The following is a 21706-nucleotide window of genomic DNA, read 5'->3' on the forward strand; positions in this document are numbered from 1 at the left end:
ATAGTATTGCAAAGAGTGTGCACCAGTAGAAGAAAAAGTAGGACAAATATAGATATGACAGAACAACACAGGTTTAGCTCAGATTCTGTAATATACTAGTCAGATTATAAAATACAACTAATTCAGTACACACACACACACACACACACACACACACACACACACACACACACACACACACACACACACACACACACACACAGGAGATAGTAAATGCAGAAAGTATACATGGATTCAAGGCTAAGTTGGATATTAAAAGATATGGAGATGGGACAGCACAAGCATAGCTCTTTTCCCATAAAGCACAACTAGGTAAATACACACACACATGTGCACACACACACACACACACACACACACACACACACACACACACACACACACACACACACACACACACACACACACACACACACACACACACACACACACATTTCATTACATTTAGATAAATACACATTTTAGTGAACATTCAAAAGAATTTGAAGATGGATGCCACTTGCAGCATCCAAGAACTTCCAATAATAATAGTTTTCAGGAAAAAAAACTCTCCTTGGATTCAGCTATAAAACACATTGATGTCTTTATTGTCAGTTTTTTGTATCATTCTAGTTTAAGTTTAGTTCTTACCTTCTTATTCACACATTTGTTTTAATTTGTACATTCTCTGGAAACTTATTCATTGAGCAGCTTTCCATTAAACGCTTTTTATTAAAATACTCTGTTATTTGATTTACAGGATTCAGTTTTATGCACATTCTTGTAATTACTGAGTCCTGTAGTGAAATTTACTTCTTTTTTGTTTTTGTTTTTGTTTGTTTTTCTCTCTTCTCTTTTTTATAGCTATGGCTCATTCCATATGGAAGACTTTTTTTTATTTTTGCTATCTTTATGGATGTAGGTGATTATTAAGCTTGATGGTCACTATCACATTGTGAATATAGCTAAGAAATGTGTTGTTTTGTGATGGACATAGTTGTTTGCATGGATGGAAATTTCAATAAATAACTGTTATCACATTACATGCCAGATATTCCTGTAAATAATATAGTAAGTACCATGACTGATAAGTATGATATAATCATTATAAGTCTTTCTTCAAAATATTTTGCTGTGTTCTATCAAGTTTTTTTTTTTTTACATTTTTGTTATGGTCATGTGTTATAATGCTTGGAGGATGATTATTTGTTTCAAAATGTTTCCTAGAAACATTGTTAATAATGTCTGTCTTCTTATTCTAGATGGCCAAAAGAGCAAGTGTTCTACGTAGAAGAAAATCTAAAAGCAAGATGGATGTGTCATCAGGGATGGAGGGCCCGAGCCGCAGGGACAGTGAGGGGGACATGGTGTTCTACGTAGAAGAGCCCAGGGCAGGTTCGTGCCACCCATATGAGGAGGGAGTTTTTTTACAATGTGAAGAAAGAGCATAGGAAGGCATGCAGACAGAAATTAAAGGAGATAAGAAAGGTTTGGCATTCAGGAAGAAAAGTAAAACCTCTGTGATGGTATGATGGGGAACTTCTGTGTTGATACACAAATGACTGTCTTTGTGCATACCTTACAGCAGTGATGCCTCATGTGTTAATGTCTTTGGTCTATGTTCAATTACTGTATGTTACCATGTTATTAACCTTGAATTCCTTATTTTAATAGTTATTCATATTTTAAACATTGCATAACAGTTATGTAAACCTACTGGACATGTTAGAGCACCTTATTCAGTGGTTTATTATTTTCATTAATTTTATTTTATCAGTGCCACGCTGTTGTTTTGAATTAAAATTATCAATTCACAGAGTTCACACAGACAACTTTCGACAAGAGTGTCTGCATTTGCGAGTTTGACAGTTACTTTGCAATATGTGTTGATGTAGGTACATGTATAGTGCTTGTTTAGTTGTCATTAAGCTGACACAGAGTAGCTGGTGCCTTCCATGTCTCAAGCCTTGTACTAACCCACCAAAGTCTTGAGAGCCTTATGTGTTGTCGCAGCTCGAATCTGTAATAAGGTGTCATGTCCCTGTGGCAAGGCTTCCACCAGCACCCAGTGCCCTGCTCCTGCACCACATGCTTTCTTCCTCAGCTGTGGTTCATTTTGCTCCTTCATTGACAGCTTTTTTTTGGCAAGGAGAGGCATGGGGTGGGTGTGGACACATGTGCTGTGTGGCGTAGTGTAGCGCCAGCGTGTATTGATGTGGTATGGTGGTGTTGTCTGTTGCATGGATGTAGAGGAGGTGGCGCGGCGGTGGTCGTCCATGGCTCGCCTGAGGGGCATGCTGGGGTGTGTATCACCCATCACAGAAATCCCAGGGGCACCATCAACCACCCATCTAGGCAATCCTGGGCGGGTCAGGGGATTGTCTAGGTCTCGGAGCTACGAATGCACGGGTGAGTTGTGTTTTGATCACATGTTGTATTTATGATCCAACAGAATAGAAGCATGAGGATGAAGTCTTCAACACAGTAGGACTATCACTGATATATATATATATATATATATATATATATATATATATATATATATATATATATATATATATATATATATATATATATATATATATATATATATATATATATATATATATATATACATACATACATACATACATATATATATATATATATATATATATATATATATATATATATATATATATATATATATATATATATATATATATATGAATTGTTTCAGTGACCAAATTTTGAATTTGTTTTTTGTACACTTATCATAGTCTCGTCCTATGTTGGGTACACAAGTTTCTTAATATCCAAGAGCTCCTGTTAAGAACCAGCAATTGCCCCTGATGAAGTCACAGATGATGTGAAGTTTGCATCTTTTTTTTTTTGTTTTGCACATTACAAGTATACTGGGCTAAGAAGCTGGTAGGAACACACTCTGCCTCTTGATCACTGAAAGCAATAATGTTGTATTTCTATTCCTATTACTACATAATGCTTTGCAATTTAAGACCAGAAGGTTACTATTTCCTTTGATATGTGTATAATGGTGGGATTTAGGACAATCATCCCCTTTGGTAGAGGTCACATATCCTGTAACATGATGTTCCTCAGGGTTCTGTCTATTATTCATCAGTGATTCTAAGGCAAAATTATTGTCTTGTCCACTCCTAAGCTGCTGCACTTTTCATAGCTTTTCTTAGACATCCATCTGCTTAGTAATTGAACAACTCACACAGGGAAGCCACAAAATGCCTGGCTTCTGATCTTTCTAAAATTCTCATTGGTGTAAAGCAAACTTAGTGTTGTTCAATGCCTCAAAAACCCAATTCTTCCATCTATCAACAAGACAAAATCTTCCAGATAGCTATCCTTCTTCAGTGATTTCAGCTGTCCCCTCTTCTACACTGAACATCCTCAGTCTCAGTTTACGAAAAATCTAAACTGAAAGCTTAACTCTTTAGCTAAAACAGTTTCAATGAAGTTAAGCATTCTGAGTTTTTTCCTCCATTTTTTTTCTCTCCTTAACCTGTTTAATCTGCACAGGAGCCTTATCCATCCATATATAGAGTATACACTTCACATATATTGGGGGTTCCGCTCACATTGCTCTTCTGAACAGGGTGGAATCAAAAAGCATATTGTCTTATCAACTCCTGTTCTTTAACTCACTGTCTTCAGCCTCTCTCTCCACCATAATGTTGCATCTCCTACTATATTTTACCACTATTTTCACACTGTTTTTCTTATCTTGCTAACTACATGCCTCTCCTTTTCCTGTAGCACAAGACTTTCTACTTTTTCTCACTCATATTTTGTCCGGATCTCTGGTACAAGAATTAACCATTATTCTCAGTCTTTCATCCCTTTTTCTGATGAACTCTGAAACCCCGTCTGCATCTATATTTCCCTCTTCGTATGACTTGAACCCTTTCAGGTTTCAAGACACTCACCCTCCACTTATGGATAATCTGTTAGGCTTTTTCTCTTGGGACTTGCACCTCAGTGGGCCTTTATTACTTTTGTAATATAGATGCAGACCCCCTGTCTGCATCTATATTTCCCTCTTTGTATGACTTGAACCCTTTCAGGCTTTAAGACACTCACACCCCAGTTATGGATAATCTGATTAGGCTTTTTTTCTCTTGGGACTTGCATCTCAGTGGGCCTTTATTACTTTTGCTTTATTGTCCTAGACTAGTGTCTCTCTTATATAAAAAAAAATAATATTGGTCCTGATACTGCCACATATGGAACATGGGATTTTGATGTTGATAAACATTAGATTGATAGTGACCCAAGAGGTTGAGAGATTTTACTCAGCCAGTGACAGTCACTTAATTGATAAATCATCTTCTTTGTGTGGAAATAGCTGGGACAGGATTTGATCTCTGCTACCCTTCTTTTGCACCCTAAATCTTATTGTTTCTCCAAAACTCCAGTATTACAAGAGGGAGAGCAGAAATTAGGTGATGATTTGAAAGATGCTTACTCTTAACAAAAGGGATCCTATAGTGCTGTTTAGGTGGCCATGAGGCATTGATTTCTTGTTTTCCAGTGCCTTTTGCTATTAGTATAGCAATTTCAATTACTTGAAATCTATAAACTATGTGTTACATGCTGGCAGTCTTGGAATTTATAAACTAAATACATATTACATGCTTGCACCCTTGTAATTTATAAACTAAATATTACATGTCAGCAGTCTTGGAGAGCATCATGTTTTATTCAGGGAGTTACAGAATGGTAAAGATCACCAATCACTGCAGCCAAACAATGATGTAAAATTGGCAGTTTTATTTTCCTGTTTTCTGAGATAATATAGGTACAAAGTGCATAATGGTTAGTTAAGAAAGATGTAGTGGGTGGTAAGAATCATGAAGTGTTTAGTCAGGAAACACTATAACCAATGCATTTTCTGTGTTATACTATCAGCAAATGTTGATCTTGTGTCGCTGTGGCATACGCTGCTCAGGGAGCACATTTTACTTAAGGCTTCTCACCAAGCATAAAAAATGGACAGGGACAAATTGACTTTTTGGCATCTCAAGTGCATATTTCCTTCTCGCCCATGCCTATAGCAACAATCACCATTATTAACCAGGTTACCAATGGCAGTGTTCATTGTGTCTTTGGTGACGCATGATCAGCCATGTTCTCAGGGTGAAATGCATTATGTTCTGCTCATGCTGTGGTGTTTGTAGTGATGAGTGCAAGGTAGATAAGTCATGGTGATATCATTCTATCATAGATCTTCACATGTCAGGGTTGAATGGTGTCAATATAGCAAAACATGTGAATTTAAGAACACAAAACTTCTAGAATGTCACAGAAAAATATGTGAAGGGAGGCAGTGAGGAATTATCTTTTCACAACCACATTGGTGGCATCCCTTTATCTTAACCCCAGGGTTTCTAGCTTCTCTACAAAAGCAGTTGGGCAGTAATCAGACTCTTATGGTAAGGCAGCTGAAGGGAAGCAGTGGGGATGCCACCACTGTGGCTGTGAAAAGATAATTCATCATTGACTCCCTTGACAAATTTTCATATGAGGTTCTGGAAGTTTCATGATTTTTAACTCAGACATTTTGCTATATGGACACCATTCAAGTCAGACATGGGAAAGTCAGTGATTGAATGATATCACTGTGGCTTGTCTGCCTCACATTCATGACTACAAACACTATAGCATGAACAAAATGTAATGCATTTCAACCCAAGAAAAAAAGTGGTTACATGTCACCAGACACAATGAGTACCGATTCTGATAATAAATATTGGTCATTGTTGCTGTGACCATGAGTGAGGAGGAAAGATGCATTTAAAATGCCAATAAGTTAATTTGTTCCTGCCCATTTTTTATGCTCACTGAGAGGCCTTCAGTAAAACATACCCCTCAAGCAGCGTGTGCTACCACAACACAAGACTGGTGGTCACTGACTGTGCATAAGCTGCATGCTTGTCTTCAAGTTATGTAAATCCTCACTATCCATGATACCCAATAATCATTACATTTTTGCTCATGGTGACCCAGTAAAAGTTTTTACAAATGTGTCAACCTTTAATTAATTTTTTAAAATTTTTCTTTGATTTTTTAGGCTGAACTTTTTAATTGTATGCTGATATACATAGAAAAATATCCCATAAATTTTCAATTTATATTTATCCCAGTAGTAATTTGACTTTTCCTGTAGCATAATATACTTTCCCTGACAGCGGGGACCCCTAACCGGATAAGGAGAGAGGGAGGTCCACGAGGATCAGCATTGCACAGCCAGGCTTCCTCTGTTACTGAGGTGGCCTCAGATGAAATTGATATTGACATGGATGAGCCCCAAGGATTTACCTCGTAAGTTTAACTGTTACCATGAAATTTTTTTTTTTTTTTTTTTCATGTACTTTCTTTTTAGGAATTTGTTTTCTTTTTTCAGATTGTATATATTCTGATAAATATTTAATTTCCAAAATTTTTGTCAGAAATGCTGGGAAACTAATTTTCAGTACAAAGAAGACTTTTCTTCTTGCTCTTCCTCATCATGACCATCACCATCTCATATGATTAACCCCAAAAGGACCAACAGTGGTGGTGATTTTTGTCCCTCGAGGGTCAGTCCTCCTGAGCTAAATGTCAAAAATAGCCTGTATTCACACAAATCTTAAACTTAGCCTGCAATAGAAGAGCAAATGAAGTAGACTTTATATTCACCATCAAGTCTTTGTCTTTCTAACAATGCTATTCAGATGTCTCTACATGCTGTGGTTATGGAGACAGAGTGAATTGAAGAGAGACTTGGAAAGAACAAATCTCTTGCCTGCCAACACTTCTATTTCTCCTGATTGGATATGGCTAGCACCTAATGATGAGTACCCTGAGCTCTCTTCATGCATGCCATACAGTTTATAAAGTTCCTGTCCAGTTGGACTCTCACTAAGATATTTATCAATGTTGAGGTGTGAAGGTGGGAGGGAAAGGAGCAGGGAATCAGACTTTTCAGAATCACTCTCGTTGCATTTGGACATGGTAAGAGTTGGGCAGAAACTGAGATTAACCTAACTAGCTCACAGATAGTTATACTAATGACTGAATTATGAAATTGATGAAAAAGTAGCCAAATTTAGTGTAAAAATCACAAAGTTATAACCACCACTAGTCCTTGCCTAGTAAAGCAGCTATTGCTGCCTCCAGTCCTTTAGGGGTTAACCATTATGAGAGAAAAGAGGAGCCCATATTCCAAGAGAAAAAAAAGTATGGTCTCTGGAAAAGAATCTATCAGTGAAGTGAGACATAACATTCAGATTTAATATTGTAATCAACTATTTATTTATTTTACTGGTAGCAGTTTCTGACACATGCCTTAATTTTGGCAATGCATTAGTCTTTCGTGTATAAAATTTGGAGAATATGTGTGCTTATTGTAAAAAGTATATCTTTATCATTAACGATAAAACATTAATTTTGCATGCAGCATGTAAGTTTTTAAAATGTGTTTGGGGAAAATATCATAAGCAACAAAGATATTGAATCCAATGATTAGTTACTTTATTAATAACACTGGTTTACTACTGACTGGAGTTGTTTGATCATTTTATTTTTTATTAGTAGCATTCCTTCATTCTGTAATAGCCCTCCCAAAATCTTGTGTGGTTATACTGATGATCTAATGCATCCCTTAGCCACACCACAGAAACACTTAGTTATTTTCTGAAGGCAGGATAAATCATAGTCATGAGACATTAGCCAGTCAGGGATTGAACCCTGTAAGGAGAATGGAAGACACTTGCACCATAACAACTGTCAGATCCCAAGGTCATCTTTGTGGTCTTTGTACTTCCAGATACCACAATAAAGATTATTGTCATCCTTCTGCATATTATTAGTAACAGAAACAATTATATTTTGCATGAACACAATCCTACACACAAAAAAATAAATAAATAAATAAAATACTTATATATTGGTATTTCATAGATGAGAAATAAGACCGATTAATTATATAATTTGAGAAGATATATACAGTTTGTTTCAAAATTATACATTTTGTTAATAAGGTATTCTGCCCCAGTCATTCACAAATTCCATTCCTAAGACTATCCACTCATTAATAGCCTACTTCATTACTCTACTGATGCCAAACCTATTTCTTGACTCCACACAGAAAGAATGCACATCTATCGATCATACTCTTTTATATATACAGTCAAGTCACTGCAGACACAATATTCTAATGTGAATTGTGAGTAATGTGAGGGGTCAGTTTGCTTCCAAGTCATACTCTAATGTAGAGAATTTAAAGCCTAATGTAGGAATGGATTGCAGTAAGCCACAGAGAAGGGTAACACTAATAATATCAGGGAAATGATTGTGCTGCTGCCACCACCAACCATAGTGATGTTAGTGTAGTGAGGAGGACAGGATGCAGCCACTACCACCACCACCACCACTGCTGCTATACTACAGTGATGCAAGCTTAGTGAGGAGAAGGGTGGGCTGGTGCCATCCACAGTGATATCAACAATGAACATTCAACAGCTGTATGTGTAAACAGTTGCTCAGCATGGGTTTTTTGATGATTGTTACTGTACTGTATCAGTTTTTATTCATTATTCTTTTGATTTTTTATAAACTCGTATATATGTATTACCTCAGTTATATGCATAAGAAAAAATTAATGTTATAGGTATTTTTAAGGGGCCTGTCTCTACCAGGTCAGAACCAAAGTAGTTTTCTATTATTGTTTTAATTAAAACTAATGCAGGCCAATAGCAGAACTGAGCCTCTGTGTTAACGGTGACCCAACTGTATATATACACACAGTATGATCTTTGCAACCCAGCTTTCAGTACCGTGTACAACACAGCATTGTACTGTATGTCATATGAGGCACCTAGAGCCAAAACAATGTAAGTGCCAAAAACCAAAAAGAGAAAAAAAGGCAGTCAAAGTTTTGCATCATTCAGAATGTAATATCTCATCAATGAATTGAGATGAGAAGCTGGGTTTGGTGTCAGAATGTTCATCTTTATATCTGTTCTACAACCACCATAATGAAATTAAAACATGAATGAGAGCATCATTCTCCACATAAATTTCAATTAAAATACCACACAATTGCATGAAATTATATGTACCACTCACTCATTGTTTATTTCCATTATTCTGTCTTGTTTCATTCTCTGGTTTATTAATAAGATTCAAAACCATTAATAGAGATATTATGTAATGATTTTATTGGTTTTATTGGGTAAAAATGTAAGCGATATACATGAACTTCCAAATCTGACATGACTCACAGGATGGGTTGTCACTGGCTGGCCATCTCACACTATTGTGGAGAGGGAGTTACTTCACTCTGACACCAGCTTTTGAGGGCCATGCCGCAAACATAACAAGATGATTTCTCTAGGATGGATTTTTATCCTGCTGCAGGTCCATTCTGATGTTTCCTCTGTCTCCTGTCATAGTAGAATGATGGGGAAAGACAGTGGAATAAAAGTGTTCATTTTGGCCAAGTCATCATTTACATCACTCTGTCTCTGGGTGCCACATATATCAAGAAGTCTCTCTAAATTCCATATGTAGGGAAAGTTATCTCAAGAAATTGGGGAATTTTCTGTTAGCCTATAGCGAAATTCCTTTTACTCCTGAATAAGAGACTCGTACTGCTTTTTCTTTGACTATTTAACCAATTTTGCTTTCTTTTCCATTCTTCCTGGTCTCACAAACTGCAGGGCTCTCCTCCACAGGTTGACTGAGGCTCATCGCAATGCCATCAGGGCCATCAGGAAGATAAAATATTTTGTTGCTCGAAGAAAATTCCAGCAAGCACGAAAGCCATATGATGTGAGAGATGTAATTGAACAGTACAGTCAAGGACACCTTAACATGATGGTTAGAATAAAGGTAAGATTATAATATACACATTATTATCATCATGACTCCACTCCTATTAAAAAGGTAATAGCATTATTAATGCTAAGACTTCACTGGAAGATTTCAAGATTTAGACATTTTATTATATAAGACAAAATTAATGAATTTACATGACATCCTAATTGATTTCTCTCATCAATAACTTAATGTCATGCATTTTTTATAGCATTTTGTTCTTTGGGTTGGTGACAGTTTTTTTGTGTGCTTGGCTTATATCAATAAATGTAGGATTAGGAGGAAACTGCTTGAGAGGTGTCATGGTGAAACTTTTGCTCACCTGAGAGTAAGTACTGTCTCAACCACACAAATAATCTTCACCACACAGTCTGGCAGGAGTAGAAGATCAGCAGTTATTCTTATTAATTGTTTTTGTATGGTTGTTCAGCTGTAATTTACAATATTTAAAATCAGTTCATGTCATCCTGCCTTTCTACCTACAGTATTGCCACATGCTTTGTGAAAATATGGGGTGGTAAAAAATTCTGAGATTAAGCTTGTATACAAGAAAGTACACTATTTATGTCCAACCACAAAGGTCGGGTTCCCTAAGATGATCTTGGTTGGTGAATCTACAGTTATATGTATAAGGGAAAATCTGAATCCAAATTGTCTGTGTGACATGATACCTATTTTCTCAAGATACTTAACCGTCTCACACACCACTAAGTTTCATAAGTTTTCTTTCCTCCTGTTGGCAAGCATTTCTGGCCTCTCTGTGTCCCTTGCAAAACTTTGATTTAGAAGCAGTTTTCTTTTCTTTGAAACTCATAAGTAGGCACATATATATCACTAGATTCATAAGGAAATTTTTTTTCAATGATCACATTAAAAATTGCTTAAAAGTAATTTCACTCATTTTTTCACTCAAAAATAAATACAAACCAAGAGAAAAAGATGTCCACAACCTTGTAGCTCAGAACTTTTCCTGCAAATATTCTGCATGCTGCACATCACCTAAACCATCCTTTTATGACCCTTAGAATTGATTCCTTTATGGTAATGATCTGGACAGTGGTCTGTGCACTTAGATCCTTTTTCATGCCCCCAAATGGGGTGGCAGTGCAGATCTGGAAAGGGCACAAACATGACAGAGCACAGAATGGAACACTGGGAAGACAACAGTTGATTGAACTTTGTTTGCTGGGCTCAGAAGCTCCTATCACTCCACCATTCTGTGTAGGCAGCATAATGCACTGGTGCTATTTAAGGTCCCTCTTAAGGGTGAAGGAAAATTTTGTACTGAATTGGTCAGTCATGCCCAGGGCAGACTAATTCAACGGCGAGCACTGTACACATATTGAAGAAGTGTCACGACTTCTGAGTGCACTAATTAGCTGCTCCACTGGAAAGGAGTGTGACTTCTTTCTGGATCAGCTTAACCTCTAGTGCCAAATGTAATAGGCTTGAGGATTCTACAGCCAGTAGTAACATTTCTCTATCAATTAGATGCTGCCAAGACCAAGATTGTATTTTATTTTATTTCATTTTGAGCAAGACCTATAATGTTGTTTGTGTATTTACATTCTATGATGCAACTTACCATTAAATCAGCACATGTTTCTATACCACACCATATCAAATCCATTCTAACATCAGTGCAATCAAAGGAAACTTGCAGTATGCAATATTTTGAAATCTCAGTTCTGTGTTTCATCTCATTAAAGATTTTCAGTGAAATTCTTTATTTTACTGAGTGATTACCAGATCCACATTCACATTGTCATATTATTATTTATATCAATAGGAACTCCAGAGAAGATTGGACCAGACTTTAGGTAAACCAGGGAGCTACCTGAGTGGTATTGACAAAGCTGGAAATGTTAAGCCAATGACCATTGGTGCAAGACTCTACCGTGTAGAACAACAGGTGAGCAAATTCTTTTACTTCAGTATTCATTTTTTTTTTTTTTTTATGTCCTTTAGTGTTGCTTCTCCCTCCATTCATTAGTGAAATTCAGTAACTACTGTTTGCTGAAAAAGTTTGACAAAGCATTAAAAATGTAAAAAAATTTAAATGAGAATGATGAAATATAAACAAGGATGTTGATTATCTATCAAATAAAGTACATGTCTTTCATAGAGATAAATATATGAGGAGGGTATAGAAAAACAGAGTAGATACTTTGGATTTTACATGATAATGTCTAAAATTATTTGCTGAAATATTTTGAGTAACAGAGTGATTTTACATTATGTTGAATCTGGACTGTATATATGAATAGAAGCTGGAGGAAGCTGTTCTAAAGTTGTTACCCCATTAAGAATGGTCCAGGGAATATGTATTAAGTGAATAGTCTTGTAAAAGACAGATTGTTATATCTCAGTACACAAAATGCATGAAGGTGTTCAGTAAATTACAGGGATAAATGATAAGGTGACATTGCCAGTAATCCACTTCTGTACAGGGACTCTTATGTCAGATGACAACACACACACACACACACACACACACACACACACACACACACACACACACACACACACACACACACACACACACACACACACACACACACACACACACACACACACACACACACACACCCAAACACTCCCACACATACATAACCACACATACACACCCATACACACCCACACCCATGCACACACACACACACACACACACACACACACACACACACACACACACACACACACACACACACACACACACACACACACACACACACACATGATTGCACTTTACAGATTACAGAAGGGGATGGTAAAACTAGATAGGGAAGATCTGTTTGTAATGAACGAAAGAGAAACAAGGGGACATGGAAGAAAACTAAAAGGAATCGCCTGGAGAAGGGACATAAAGAAATTTAGCTTCCCTCATAGAACCAAGGAGACATGGAATGGACTGGAGGGGGAAGTCGTGAGTGCTAGAAATATTCATGACTTTAAGGAAAAGTTGGATAAAAACAGTTACGGAGACAGGACTGGATGAACTTATCTCCTCTCCCATATGTCACAAGTACATAAATACACACACACACACACACACACACACACACACACACACACACACACACACACACACACACACACACACACACACACACACATATACAGACACTCCAAACAGGTTTCATATAATGGATCAATAATGAGTATAAAGAACATGGTGCCTCTCTCCTTTTGCCAAACTGCTGCCTGACTTGGGTGGCAGACAAAAGTGGTACTTAGCAGGAGGTGCATGGTGAAGTTGAACTTGTGGTGAAGTGACAAACAGATTTTGGATTTGTAGGGATTCTTCTTCATATTTCTGATTGTTCGTAACTCAGATGTTTGTAAGTTCAGGAGCATCTGTATCTTTTTTTTTTTTTTAGCTGTATTATGCATTTGACAGGGAAAGCCACAGAATGCCCTGAGAAAGCATGTTGCATAGTAACAGTGACTGGCTGGAGTTAAAAGGTCCTCAGTCCTTTAGATAAAACAACTGCCAAATGCGGGGATCAAACTCAGCAACCTTTTGGCTGTGAATCCAACACCTTACTCTGGAGCTGCCTGGTCTCCTGTTTGTTATTATGTCATTGAAGACACAGACACCAAAGTCTGTTTTCAGAACACTCAAACAAAAAGATATACAGCAGAGAAAATATTATGCATATAAGTTACGGAAATGTGTTGCTGATGCAGCGACCAGTAACATCATGCCGATTCTCTCCTATCTGTTTTGTATAGGATTGTAGACTTTTATCTTTATATTTAGCTTGAGTTTTTGTGCTTACCTCAATTCAGTCCTCTAACTATGGAAGAAAGAGTAAACTTTGAAAAGTAAGTACCATTCTCTCTCTCTCTCTCTCTCTCTCTCTCTCTCTCTCTCTCTCTCTCTCTCTCTCTCTCTCTCTCTCTCTCTCTCTCTCTCTCTCTCTCTCTCTCTCTCTCTCTCTCTCTCTCTCTCTCTCTCTCTCTCTCTCTCTCTCTCTCTCTCTCTCTCTCTCTCTCTCTCTCTCTCTCTCTCTCTCTCTCTCTCTCTCTCTCTCTCTCTCTCTCTCTCTCTATATATATATATATATATATATATATATATATATATATATATATATATATATATATATATATATATATATATATCTGTCTCTCTCTCTGTCTCTCTATATATATCTCTGTCTCTCTGTCTCTTTCTGTCTGTCTCTGTCTCTCTGTCTCTCTCTGTCTCTCTCTCTCTCTCTCTCTCTCTCTCTCTCTCTCTCTCTCTCTCTCTCTCTCTCTCTCTCTCTCTCTCTCTCTCTCTCTCTCTCTCTCTCTCTCTCTCTCTCTCTCTCTCTCTCTCTCTCTCTCTCTCTCTCTCTCTCTCTCTCTCTCTCTCTCTCTCTCTCTCTCTCATCATTCACATAAGAATTTATAAATGAATTTTAAACTTTTATTGAGAAAACTTTCTTCCATTTCAGTTGGTTCTTCTTGACAAGAAACTTGACCAAATGTTATTTGTGTGTAATGCCCTCGCACAGAAGACTCAGCTACCAGAGATAAGAAATTCAGATGATCATGTATAGCTATTACTATCAGTTGCCATAGTTGTTTTTATAAATGTTTTGGTTGAAAATCATAAGTATAAGTGGTTTATATACAGATAGTGAGAATTACATAGATATTAAATCATAATAGATTTATAATAGTTTTGTTGTACCATTCTGGGAAAGGAAATCATCTGTTATGAAACTTTTCCCTTAAACTGAGAATCTTCTATAATTTATCATTCATCAGTATCAGAGTAGGGAAAAATTTATAGAAAGCAAGTGATGCCAAAACATTTATATACTCTAACAGTGCATTATAACTGAGTAACTGTCCAGTGACTTTCAACACTTTTAAGGTAGTGATGTATTCATATAGTTCCATGATCACATGTGTAAGCTTTATCATCAACTAGACAGTATGTTTTGTACATAGTTAGGGTTCAAGATACTGTACATAGATTTTTTTTTTTTTTTACATTGTTACATATGTAAAAAAAAGTTTTTCAATCTAAGCTACTGAATAGAAGTTTTCTAAGCAGTCATTTTCATATAACTAATATATTTTGAAAAGATGTACCTTCATGCCTCTGGTGTTTGCAATGGATCAGTACTTGATATCTTGTTTTAGCCTTAAAGATTTTATACCTCACCTATTGTTCCAAAAACAGTGTGGTTGATAAGATTTTTTTCTTCTCTTTCTCTGAAAAAAATTTTTTTTTCTTTTATGAATTCTTATTATACTGTCATCTAGTTTCTATCCAGTTATTTGATACTGTGCAAGAAGGTTTAATAAAGTAACTTAATTTAAATTTAAAGATATTTATTACTTATTTTGTTGTCATGCTCACCAATCTTGTTGCATTTTTTTTTTTCTCATACTTATTTGCTAACATTAATTTTTAAGGTGCATTTTATTACCACCATGGAAAAAAGTTGCTTATTTGATGCAATAAAATCTCAACAATTGAGATTTTGCTATGCTATTGTTAATTTGAAATACAGTATATGAGGCGTCCTGCATTAGAAGGGCCACTCACACCAGCCTGGCCAAAACTGAGATAACTGTGTATAGCACTCTATTGAGGTCGTAACTTTTTCCCGGGAGTGGATGAGTGTCCTGTCAGTAAGGTCGAAAATCTATACAAGGAGAGAATCATTTTTACATCTAGTGGACCATCAATGCAGGCACAACACACTGCTAATCAATATTCCTTGTTAGAAGAGTTGCCCATCTAGGATAGGTTGCCATTATAATTCAGAAAATTCAGAATTAGTTCCTTTTGTTTTGGTGTTTTGGTGTTTTATTGAGACAGAAAGGATGCTCCCAGCTTTTCTGCTGTGTATTAGTAACTGGATGAGAGGCATTAAGCCTTTGTCCAGTTTCTTCACCATTTTTCCAATTTATGCTATTGTTAATATTGTTATTTTGTGTTTTTATGTTCTAATGTTTATGAATTGTTATCATTGTGTGCAGTATTCATAGAAAAAATGCACTTGAACTTCAGTGAGCTTCTGAAACCATAACAGAATTTGCAAAAGATATACAAAAATTAGGTATCAAACATTTTTCTGAGGCCATCATGATTTTGATTGTCTACCGATCATTTTGAGACCAAGTTCATTGTCATAGTGTACATAATAAGAAAAAGAAAGTTATAGTTGTCAGAAGTTTGCCAAACTTTGAGCGCATTTTTCTCACTTCTTTATTTTGGCACGAGCAGTCCTTCTAATGCAGGATGCCTCATATATTATATGCCATATATATATATATATATATATATATATATATATATATATATATATATATATATATATATATATATATATATATATATATATATATATACACACACACACACACACACACACACACACACACACACACACACACTGAATGTCAGTCTTGCGTCTCAGTGGCACATGCTACTCAGGGATCATGTTTTATGTAAGACCTTCCAGCAAACGTAAAAAAAATGGGCTGGGACAAATTGACTTATTGGCATCTCAAGTGCATTTCTCCTCACTCATTCCTATGGCAACAATGACCAGTAATGCAGGTTACCACCAGTGTCAATGTTCATTGTCTTTGGTGACACATGATCGGCTCTGTTGTTGGGATGAAATTAATTATGTTCTGTTCATGCTATGGTGTTGTAGTGATGAGTGACATCATTCAATCATAGATCTTCAGATGTCAAGCTTGAATAGTGTTGATATAGCAAAACATGAATTTAAAAACACAAAACTTCCAGAACCTCATACAAAAAGTCATCAAGAGTGGCAGTGAGGAATTGTCTTTTCACAATCACAGTGGTGGCATCCCTTTATCTTAACTCCAGGGTTCCTAGCTTCTTTACAAAAGCAGTTGGGCTCTAATCAGACTCTTATGGTAAGGCAGCTGAAGGGAGGCAGTGGGGGTGCCACCACTGTGGCTGTAAAAAGATAATTCCTCATTGCCTCCTTTGATGAATTTTCCTATAAGATTCTGGAGGTTTTGCATTTTCTAATTCAGATAATTTGCTGTATGGAATCCATTCAAGCCTGACATCCATGATTGAATGACATCACCGTGACTTTTCTGCACTCATCACTACAAACACTACAGCATTAACAGCACATAATGCATTTTAACCAGAGAAAAAGCCAGTTACTTGTCACCAAAGATACAATGAATACTCACACTGATAATTAATACTGGTCATTGTTGCAAGGGAATGAATGAAAAGAGATGCACTTGTGATGCCAGTAAGTCAATTTGGCCCAGCCCATTCTTTATGCTCGCTGAAAGACCTTAATAAAAAAAAGATGCTTCCCAAGTAGCCTGAGTTGCTGCGATGCAAGATCAGTATTTGTTGACTGTAGGTATAGATACATGCACACACACACACACACACACACACACACACACACACACACACACACACACACACACACACACACACACACCATGTCACAAAATTAGTTTGTTCCTTTCTTGATCTTTTAACTACTACCTTTCATTCATTAAATATAGAATTGGGAGGTGACCTAACAAGGAGAGGACAGTATGGTAGTTCCAGATTGTTTCCAAGGGTAACAAATTTTCCTCAAGCCACAACATCACCAAATGAAGTATTTCACAATTTCATTGACTGCATGGTCATCCAAAACTAACTACACTAACCTTCAAGTAAAAGCTCTTCGTAAAGTCAATCAGGTTCACTTGAGTCATATGCATGCAGATGACTAATTCTACTACATATATTTTACTATTTTTGTATCTCTTTTTTAATGCTTACATTTCAGTTCAATATTCTATATATAAACATCTTACTACCTGCTATATTTTCATATCTACCAATTTCCTGCCTTCTATTATGCTTTTATACTGTTTTATAATTTTGTGTAACCTGGTATCACAATAATTTATATAGAAGTTGGCAAAATTAATGTCAGAACTAAAAAAAAGTTGCTTAGGGTTGTATGTATGTATTAAGTCCTGAAGATCTGGCAGAAGGCTGTTAAGATAGGAAATATGAATCAAGAAGTAAAAAAATCACATATAGTGATGCAAAAAAACTGTCATATGAAACAAAGAGCCTGAGAGGAATGAATGAAGACATGTGAAGGCTGATTGTGGAGAAAATTAAGATTCAAGGTTATAGAAATCCACGAAACATCGTATAATCCTGTCTCTCTCTCTCTCTCTCTCTCTCTCTCTCTCTCTCTCTCTCTCTCTCTCTCTCTCTCTCTCTCTCTCTCTCTCTCTCTCTCTCTCTCTCTCTCTCTCTCTCTCTCTCTCTCTCTCTCTCTCTCTCTCCTTGGATATTCTTGTTACCTTTATATCGGTACAATATAATGTTACAGTATGTTATATATTGTCTTTCAATTTGATGGGCAAGTTATTTTCCTATTTCATACTGTGAAATTTTATTTTGAAAGTGCAACACACATCAAGACTTTTCAAATGGCAACTTAACTATAATCATCTTTCTAAATTTTTTCCATATCATCAACTAAGACTTTTTATGTAATGAACAAAAGACAATTCCAAAACAACTGATTGAATAATACTTTTTTTTTCCAGCCTTTCATATACTGTCAGGTCGCTGCTAACGTGGGAGGCAAGTTCTGCTAACAGCCCACATTAGACATGATTCGTGTTAGAGTTATAATGAAAGTAATGGCAGAAAATTACTTTGGTTCCAACTTAGCTGAGACAGGCCACTCAAAAATGCAAATAAAATATTTACAGACTACTTACAACACTTAATTTTTTTTATTTTATTTATTTATTTTTCATGTATATAACTGAAGGTAACAAATACATAGGATTTCATAAAAGATGATAAATAAAAACTAGTACAGTACAAAATAAAAACTAGTACAGTACAGTAATGCTAATTACAAAACTACATGAAGCCATTGTTTACATACACAGATGATGGATGCTGTGTCGATATCACCTCATATCACCCACACATATTTTACATCCCTGATTAATTAATTTCCTCATTAACATTATATATTTAGTCTCCAGTGAATGCTAATACTGACTTTGAATTACCAGGATAGTACAGAAAAACTGAGTAAAAAATCATACCACGCCGCTGTTTATACACACAGGTGATGAACACTCATTGTTGATATCACCTCAATTCTTCTCCAATTGGTGTTCACACACTCACCGTGTTATTTGGGTGTGAAGCTGTGACATTAATCACTACATGCAAATGACAAACAATAGTTTTCTAATGGCGTAAGCAGGGCACCCTCACTGCTACAGTTCATGAATGAATTACACAGTTGCCAAGCACACAAGCACAGGTTAGTCTCTAATTTGGCTACACTGGCTGGTGGGGATGGCAACAATCCCTGGTCACTTGCTGAACTATCATCAATGTGGGTAGCAGGGGTGGCTCACTAGCATCATTGCAGGTAGCAGGGATGGCACCAGTGGCAGTGACACACTCATTAGCATCATTGCAGGTAGCAGGAGTGGCATCAGTGGCAGTGGCATGCTCACTAGCATCAGTAGCTGCAGATGGCAACCCATTCCTTTCCCCCCACATGTTAGTGTTATCTGAGCTAAGAGTGTGCACACAAAGAGAGCAACCAATGTACAAGTAACCTGTTCTGAGCTGCACCTGCTACTGCACAAAGGATGTAGGAAACCAGTACCAAGTCACTTATTCACACTCCTTGAATAATCTTTATTAATATTATCTCTGGTGTTTACAAAAGAAAAGCTGGATATTACTTTTGGTAATAGCTTTGGAACACATTATTGAAATCGATGTTTGATTTGCATGTTGAACCTTTGTTACTAATCAAATTATTCTTGTAAACACTATTGAAATCAATATACCATTACAATTGCTCATCAATGTCAAGTCCTTATTTATTTCTTATACCAAAATATGTACTCATGATCATGGCTCAGCTATCAACCCACATAAACCAGTCTACATTCACACAATGAGAGATATATTTTAGTTACCTTTACAGTATGGAGGGGCTTCATTCTTGGTGACCCAAGTAGTCTGGCTTGAATTTTGCTAAGCAGAGAATATTGTGCCTATGGAAAAAATAAATAAATAAATAAATAAAAATAGACTATGGTTCCAAGGAAGTTTACAATTTTTTTCTCCTTTTAAGTATTTTTAACTTTTGAAAATCATGTACTGTGTGTGTGTGTGTGTGTGTGTGTGTGTGTGTATATATATATATATATATATATATATATATATATATATATATATATATATATATATATATATATATATATATATATACAGGGTGTCCCAAGAGGAAGGTCACATATTCTCAGAATATAAAAGATAAAGTCATCATAAGTCAGATATGTTATATGGTCAACTGCTTTTACCGCCATGGCTTATAGGTTGCTGCATATTTAAATGTCAACCTAAGAAACTATCACCATTCTCTTTTTTACTCTCTCAAGGAAAATTCAGATGACAATGATCTGCACTGATTTTGTTGCATCATACTTGTCTTACTTTTGCCATTTAATAAAAGTGCCAAGGAACAGCCTTTTAGAAACTGATTCATACCAACAGATTAGGTTCTGATGTATAAAATATGACTTAAACCTGAATCAACCTAAAACTTTTATCCACAGATTTTGCCACTACAGTCATTCATGTATTGTAGGTGAGAAGCATGGACAAAAATGCTTCATACCAAAAAAAAAAAATAAATAGTAGGGAAGAAATTTAAACATGAAATTTAGCAAAGATATGTTTAGTGTTTATTTTTCAGAAGATAATTATTACATTAAGTTATTACTCTGATCCAGAGACTCTTCCACGTTTGAAAATCTATTATTTGTATTGATAGAGTTTCTGCCTTTGACCATATATTTAAAGAAATATCTGGGTTTTCAATCCCTTAAAATGTAACAAAATACAAAATTCTTGATGTAATCATAGCTGGTATAGCATCAATGCATTAACCCAAGTCACATTGGCATGACCTTCATAGTAGTGGCCACTGCCATTTTTAAGACATTTATATTGTAATAATCTGTTTATGATACTCTGCATTCAAAAACCTGCAACTATTTCAGAAAAGTAGTCAGAGCACTTAAGTAAATTCACCTTTTGGTTAGGAAATAAATATATCTGTATATTCTACTGACAAAATGGACATCTCAGTAGAGTGTCAGTTTCCCAGTAGTGAATAGAAGTACTAACAAGGACCTTTAAATAACCTGATTTATAAATTAGTATAATACTAATATCATATTTTTTAGATTGGGACCTTTGCTCTCCTGGTAGTCTGTGTTGCTCGTGCAATCTTTCACCTCACTTTACATAGCTGCTTTTATAAATTCATTAAGTGTTCCCAGCTTATTCAAATGTAACCCTCTGCAACAATTTGTTTGTCTTCAAAAGATATGAAATGACTTTTAGTTTATTTGTATTCCATAAAATATTGAATTTTAACATATACCAAGTAATATGGAGTTAACATGGTTCACATTAGCATAGCTGTTTCTCTCTCTCTCTCTCTCTCTCTCTCTCTCTCTCTCTCTCTCTCTCTCTCTCTCTCTCTCTCTCTCTCTCTCTCTCTCTCTCTCTCTCTCTCTCTCTCTCCTTTTTCTTCTTATCATTTTATTCTCTGACTTCTCCTGATATTTTAAACTTTATTTCAGGTGGTTGGCAAACCTCTACTGAAAAACTACTGTTTATCAAACCCTTTGTCTCCCAATGTTCCCCTAGAAATCATCGCAACAGATGTTAGGAAGTAACTTCAACTTACATTTTTCCTGGTTACACTAGTATTCTCCATGGCCACCTTATGTTCAGAAATCTATCACCTGTTTGTAGTAATGAATTGCC

General features: G+C 36.0%; 1 protein-coding gene across 12 annotated transcripts in view; it reads left to right on the forward strand.

Moving 5' to 3' along the window:
• LOC135101896 (potassium voltage-gated channel subfamily KQT member 1-like) overlaps window positions 1-21706 on the forward strand; it is a 239177-nt gene that overhangs the window by 191096 nt on the left and 26375 nt on the right. For 5 of the 12 annotated variants that reach the window (XM_064006208.1, XM_064006209.1, XM_064006215.1 and 2 more), the window contains 6 exons: window positions 1242-1374; window positions 2230-2388; window positions 6180-6312; window positions 9693-9864; window positions 11639-11761; window positions 14295-15172. In XM_064006208.1, coding sequence (XP_063862278.1) covers window positions 1242-1374; window positions 2230-2388; window positions 6180-6312; window positions 9693-9864; window positions 11639-11761; window positions 14295-14399 — 825 coding nt within the window. In that variant the 3' untranslated portion in view covers window positions 14400-15172. Of the gene's footprint in view, window positions 1-1241; window positions 1375-2229; window positions 2389-6179; window positions 6313-9692; window positions 9865-11638; window positions 11762-14294; window positions 15173-21706 lie in introns of those variants that run through there. The other 7 variants (XM_064006216.1, XM_064006212.1, XM_064006214.1 and 4 more) reach the window with 4 other exon arrangements.

The sequence above is a fragment of the Scylla paramamosain genome, chromosome 7 (assembly GCF_035594125.1).
Source record: "Scylla paramamosain isolate STU-SP2022 chromosome 7, ASM3559412v1, whole genome shotgun sequence".
Lineage (NCBI taxonomy): Eukaryota > Metazoa > Arthropoda > Malacostraca > Decapoda > Portunidae > Scylla > Scylla paramamosain.